The sequence below is a fragment of the Lycium barbarum genome, chromosome 1 (genome assembly GCF_019175385.1).
Source record: "Lycium barbarum isolate Lr01 chromosome 1, ASM1917538v2, whole genome shotgun sequence".
Lineage (NCBI taxonomy): Eukaryota > Viridiplantae > Streptophyta > Magnoliopsida > Solanales > Solanaceae > Lycium > Lycium barbarum.
In genome coordinates, this window is record NC_083337.1 from 29,618,877 (window position 1) to 29,625,934 (window position 7,058).

At 32.6% G+C, this 7,058-nt stretch overlaps 1 protein-coding gene across 1 annotated transcript; it reads right to left on the minus strand.

Annotated features, from left to right (window-relative positions):
- Positions 1–4,218: 4,218 nt before the first annotated feature.
- On the minus strand, positions 4,219–5,319 carry LOC132610885 (uncharacterized). Its single transcript, XM_060325292.1, has one exon. The coding sequence runs from the start codon at positions 5,317–5,319 to the stop codon at positions 4,219–4,221; it is 1,101 nt and encodes a 366-aa protein (XP_060181275.1).
- Positions 5,320–7,058: the final 1,739 nt, after the last annotated feature.

Here is a 7,058-nt window from a genome sequence, read left to right on the forward strand (position 1 = left end):
TGATATTTTTTCTGCGTACAATAATGTAGGTCTAATACATCAAGGATACGTAGACGTTCGGATCGTCATTTTAGGGGTTGAAAAGGTGTCCGAAGTAAGTTTTGTTTGAAAAAACTTAGTGTTTTTCCATACTTTGACCAATGATTAGTCGTGTGTCAAGACTCCGAAACGTCAATATTTTATATAGAACCTGATATTTTTTTTCTGCGTACAATAATGTAGGTCCAATACATCAAGGATACGTAGACGTTCGGATCGTCATTTTAGGGGTTGAAAAGGTGCCCGAAGTAAGTTTTGTTTGAAAAAACTTAGTGTTTTTTCCATACTTTAACCAATGATTAGTCGTGTGTCAAGACTCCGAAACGTCAATATTTTATATAGAACCTGATATGTTTTTCTGCGTACAATAATGTACGCTCAATACATCAAGGATACGTAGACGTTCGGATCGTCATTTTAGGGGTTGAAAAGGTACCCGAAGTAAGTTTTGTTTGGAAACTTTAGGGTGTTTTATTTTTTAAGATTTTGATTTAAGCGTGTTATTTTTTAATCAAGACATAACTTTATTTTGAATATAAATATAATTCTAAAAAATATAGGGATAAAAACTAGTTGTAAAGTCGTCAAACTTTAGATGGTCATAACTTTGCGCTCGGACGTCCGTTTTACGCGTTTTTTTTTTTTGAACTTGCATATTTTTTCGAGATCTATGCGGGCAAGGCCGAGCCGATTTTTAAAAAAACGCCTTTTATCCCATTCAATTTCGATTTCCCCCCAAATTAGCATGAAATTTTCAGTTTTATTTACTAATAAGATGGTGATACACAATAAATTTCAACGTAAAAATCTTGAGGTAATGTAGCTGTGAATGTTAATTTCACTTCTACGGTTTCAATTTTTGAAAATAAAGCTGACTAATTTTCTCGACACATAAAGTTGACTAAACTAACCTTACAGTCAAACACTAAGTTTTATCAAACAAAACTTACTTCGGGCACCTTTTCAACCCCTAAAATGACGATCCGAACGTCTACGTATCCTTGATGTATTGGGCCTACATTATTGTACGCAGAAAAAAATATCAGGTTCTATATAAAATATTGACGTTTCGGAGTCTTGATACACGACTAGTTATTGGTCAAAGTATGGAAAATAACACTAAGTGTTGCAAAAAATAAAGTTGGCCAATTTTTTTTTTGGTACTGTTTATATAACGCAGTATTTTACTGCGTTATACAAAAAAAAAAATGGTACTTTACTGCGTTATAGAAAGAAAAAAAAATTTGGTACTTCTATAACGCAGTATTTTACTGCGTTATAGAAGTACCAAAAAAATTTTTTTTTTTTCTATAACGCAGTAAAATACTGCGCTATCGCACTTAACGGCTCCGTCTCCGTTAGTGCTATAGCGCAATATTTTACTGCGCTATGGATATTTTGGTAACTTTTTTTTTTGTTGAAGTATTTTGATTCAAAATGTTTTTTTTTTTTTTTTTGGCATTTTGGTTCCGGACCCTCCAATTGTTTGGTACCAACCCAGAAATTAGACTGAGAACTGAAAATATGGGAAGTTGTTCCCTTTTGGCAGAGATGAACCAAAAGAATGACCATAATCACTTACTCCCTCAGTCACTTTTCGTTTTCCCGAGATTCAAACTGCATAAACTTTGACCAACATATCAAGATGTATTTTTTCATCAAATTGATATCAGAAAAGTTGTGAATTATAGTACTTATTATGTAATTTTCAAATATATAAATTTTAACTTAAAGTCTAAGGTTAATCTAATCCAATTTAACTTCAAAGTTTAATCAAATTGACTCTCAAAAAGCGAAAAGTGTCACATAAATTGAGATAGAGAGAGTATTATACAGTTAAATAATCAGACAGAGCATTTAAAATGGATGGGAACAATAGATTTGACTAAAAACGGATCCCCTAAATTACCCTTCGTCGTTCAAGCGAAGTTTCACTTATTATATGCTTAAATTCATGTATTTAGAAAAAAAAATCTAAAATTGAATTGATGAGAGAGATTTCATACAAATTGTGAATTAAAATGAACTTTGGGAGAGAAGGGTAGGAATTTCATTGACTTCACATAAATGACCTAGAATTAAAATGAACTTTGGAGAGAAGGGTAGAAATGTCATTGACTTCACATAAATGACCTAGATACCCGTTTGAATTTACTGTCCTACTCCCATTTGGACTATTGTGGCCAAAATCAGTGTAGTAGATTTGATTTTTTCTTCTTGAAGGAAGATAAGAAACCTATATACGTAGAGTAGCATTTCGTGGAAAATACATAAATACATCTAATACTATATAAAGTCACAAGTAAACTTGTCTAATGACAATTAAAGCTGCAAGGAGTTGAACAATTTGCTCACTATCCACATCTATTACCGTTCGTTGCGATACTGGCATTCCTCTTTAATTTAGATCATTAATTATCATTGACAATAAAAGGGTCATTTGCTTAAAAGACTTCATAATGTTATCCCAACTTTAATAAGGCGTAGAAATGTGTCACTTGAGTCATTTTACAATTTAAATAGAAAAAAATAATTTTGCAAAGATCTCTTATATGTGAATAAAAATTTCTTAAGAAAAGATATAAAAACTAAATATAAATTTATAAAGACTATAAAATCAATTGACTCAAATATACTCTCTCTGTTCCTTTTTTACTTGTCTTTTATACTAAAAAGACATTTCTTTTTTATTCGTACATTTTAACAAATCAAGATACATTTATTATTTTCCTTCAATCACCCTTATCATTAAGTAACTATATCAAATACTATTCTCTCCATTCTTTTTTACTTGACCCTTATACTAAATATAGATTTTACTTTTTACTTGTCTATTTTAGTAAATCAAGAGAGATTTCTTATTTTCTTTCAAATTATCGTTTTCATTAAGTAACTACATAAAGTACTAGTAGTCAAACGTAGCTTTTCAAAGCTTAATGAATAAGATTAATTTATTAAAATAGATACCTAATAAATACTTTCTTAAGAGAAGTGTCAAGTCAACATTGACCAAGTAAAAAAAGAAACAGAGGGAGTAGTAGTCATTTTTAAATTTTAAAAATATAATTAATAAAGTTAATTTAATAAATAAACCCCGAATAATATTTTTCTTAAGCGAAGTACCAAATCAACATGGCCAAATAAAAAGGACACTAGGGAAAACTTTTTTTAAGTTGGAATATGGACAAAATAGTTATGGTAATTAGCTTTTGTTTCTTCTAGAAAGAAGTACAAATGGAAAAAAAAGTCCTTTTACATGTATGCAAGAATGCATAAATTGACTGCTCAACTAAGTTTGTTTCCCGTTGTTACTTGTTTCATACGTTCAATTTAGCAACCGAGTGTTGACAAATTGAAAACTCAAAATGATAATTACAAGACGACTTGGTACTTAGCTTAGAACCGTGGCTTTATATCATGTGGCCCTCGTCAATATTTTGTGTTTGACTAACGTAATCATTCATAGCAATTGCGCTATAAATTACCATCTCCTTTTGGGACAAACAGTTATCACTTTCTACGCAGCATAATTTTCATAACCAACACTTCCCCCCACCCCCAACAAAACATTCGAAAAATTTAGTAATAATTATATTTTTGAGCCGCTCAATTCTTTTTTTGGTAAATATAGGATTGTATTAGTACCAAATATAGATTATACTGGGTATGTTGTTGTATAGGATTGTATTAGTACCAAAAGTGATAGTTGTAAAAACCAAATAGGGCAGACCACCTGTTTCTTAAAAATGAAAACAGACTCAATAGTTACAGAGAATGAGCCTAATGACATCAGAAACTATTACAAGCAATTGAAAATTGTAAAGAAAACAACTCAAAAAAAAAAAAAAAAAAAGCACCAATGCTCCACCAAAAGCAGTCAGTGAGCATCTGCCAAACAATGATATAACCAAGTAGACAGAACTGCATCTTGAGGTCAAGGCATGGAGTTGGCCGAGGCAGATCTCTGTCACAGATGTGAATGTGAGTTGCAATTTCTCTGCATATCTTGTCAGCAGAGGCGGAGCCAGGATTTCAAGTCTGGGGGTTTGAATCATAAGATAGGACAACGACCTCAAGCTAATGTATAACAACCGTTAAACTAACGAACAAGTATCGGTATTTAATATATTCAAAAAGGCGACAAACTACTTATACACTACATAAATATAAGCATTATCATTACAATTGCACTCGACGAGTTGTCATCTTTTGAAAACGATCAATGATCGCATCATTAGGTACACTTTCAAATACTTCATCCTCTATATAACAAACTAAACAATCATTCAAAAAGCCATCACTAATTCTACTTCGCAAGTCATTTTTAATAAACTTCATTGAGGAAAAAGCTCTTTCCACTGTTGCAGTAGCCACAGGTAATATCAAGCTTAACTTCACAAGCAAATAAACAAGTCCCCATGTCTTGTGCATATTTGATTTAACCAATGCCATCGAAAGATCTCCAAGTCCTTTCAAATTTGAAAAAGCTTTGTCCACTTCTCTCACATAGTAAATATAATTGTCAAGATCAAAACTAAGATCATCAAGCTTGGAAGCACCGAACTCATTTGGATAATAAGTAGCAAGCTTCATGATCCTGTTTTTATCATAATTTGCAAAAGAATTCTCGAGACTCAAACTAGCCATGCCAAGAAGTAGATCAGTATTCACTTCACTAAAATGATTGTTAAGCTCTGAAAGTTGCAAATCAATAACAGCATAAAAAACTTCCACACGCAAATGATGAGAATATATAACACTTGAGCTTTTACGCTTCGACTTTCCAAGACCATACTTCTCATTCATTTCAGGGATCATAATACCATTCTTTTCACAAAATAAGGAGACGTCTTCTACCAAAGAATTCCATTCAGATTCCCTCATTGATTGCAATTTTCTTTTTGTGAAATCAACAAGCTTCATAGCACTAACAATATCTTGATCTTTTCGTTGCAAAGCCATATTCAAATCATATGTAATCGCCAAAATTTTCAACATCAAATGCAACATGTAGATAAACTCATAAGATCTAATGTCTTCCACTAGACCTTTTGCCATTGCTTTCTCATGATAATTTGCACCCTCATTTGCAAGAACTCCAAGTACATGCACAATTGATGAGAATAAGGAAATGAAGTTACGTACCGTCTTAAAATGAGATCCCCAACGGGTATCACCAGGCCTTTGAAGTCCAAGTTCTTGATTTAATCCACTTCCCGTATGAACTTCACCGAGCACTAGTAATTCCTCTAATTTTTCAGCTTGATTATCTCGAAGCATCTCCCTACGCTTAAAAGAACCTCCAACGATATTTAAAACATTGGCAAGAATGTCAAAAAATTATTCACATCATGATGTTTTTTTGCAACGGCTACAAGAGTCAATTGCAATTGATGAGCAAAGCAATGTACGCAATATGCCGAAGAATTATCTTTCAGAATCAGAGTTTTAAGACCATTAATTTATCCTTGCATGTTACTAGCTCCATCATAACCTTGTCCCCGTATTTGAGATCGACTCAAAGAATGGTCTAAAAGCAAAGAATAGATCGCTTCTTTCAATGACTTTGCAGATGTATCTTTCACATGAACAAGACCAAGAAAACGCTCAATAACTTTACCCTCCTTGTTTACATATCTCAAGACAAGAGCCATTTGTTCCTTATGAGAAACATCCTTAGACTCATCAACCAATATCCCAAAGTAATCTCCGTTCAAGTCTTCAATAATTGCATTCACTGTTTCTTTTGCACAAGAATTCACAATGTCTTTTTGGATATCGGGAGAAGTCGTGGTGTTATTTTTTGGAGCTTTTTCTAGTACCACATTTTTCACATCTTCCTTCTTATCGGCATACCACTTTAAGAGATCTAGAAAATGACCCCTTCTTGTAGAAGTTACACACTCATTGTGACCCCGGAAAGGCATTCCTTCTTTTAAAAGATACCTTATCACATCAACCTAAGCATTCAAGCGAACCCGATAATCACCTTTAAATTTCTCAAAAGGCTTGTCAAATGAAGTTAGAATAGATTGTTCTTGATTCATCAAATCTAGCATCATCATGAAACATCGAGTATGAGCACTATTCACTTCTCCCACATGCTTTTTAAGCCTTTCTATACCTTTATTCCAATTTCGAAAACCTTTCGTTTTGAAAGCATCACTTACTTTTCTTCCATATCCTCCAAGCTCATTTTTAAACAAGTAACAACATAAGCAAAATGCTGCATCTTTTTTAACACTATATTCTAACCATTGAAAATATGGATCGTCAAACCAATAGGGATTAAAACGACGCAATTCTCCTCCAATATCTCTACTTGGATATTCAAATTCTTCAGGTTGGCAAGGTTTCTTTAGTATGTAATATCTCCTCACTCGGTCACGTATATTAGGAGAAAATTTCGACATTTGTTTTCTTTCAGCAGGATCTGATTTAAGATCCAAATCAGCCAACACTTTGTCATTATCCGATGCATTGAAAAGATTGACAGGCGATGAAGAACTTGGCAAAGGAGAGCTAGGAATAGTATTTGAAGGAGCTTGAGGCTTGAAGAAATTCGTGATCATCTTGACTTTTGCTTAAAGATCCTAAAAGTCAAGAAAACACAAATTACACTTCAAATTTTGGAGAGCATACAAAAGAAATATAAATCTGCTGTAGTTCACCATAGCTTTTAAAGGCTATTAACATTTAACAATAAAATAATCTTAGTGTAGACTCATCTAAAAACAGCTTTTGCACTTCTTTAATTAATCATAGTTCACAATCTTAAAGTAATTTATTTTGCAAAAAAATATCTTAAGCTTGGTCTCATATTTAAAGAGAAACATATTGCACTCTATGTTGGTACAATTTATATGCAGATAAATATCATACATGTAGATAAATATCATACTGATACATGTCAAATTCAGGAATTCGGAGCTACAACAAACAACAAGGGAACAACAATTGCTGGATAAGACAACAATTTCAAAGAGAAACAAGAGGAAATTGAAGATAACAGTGGATAC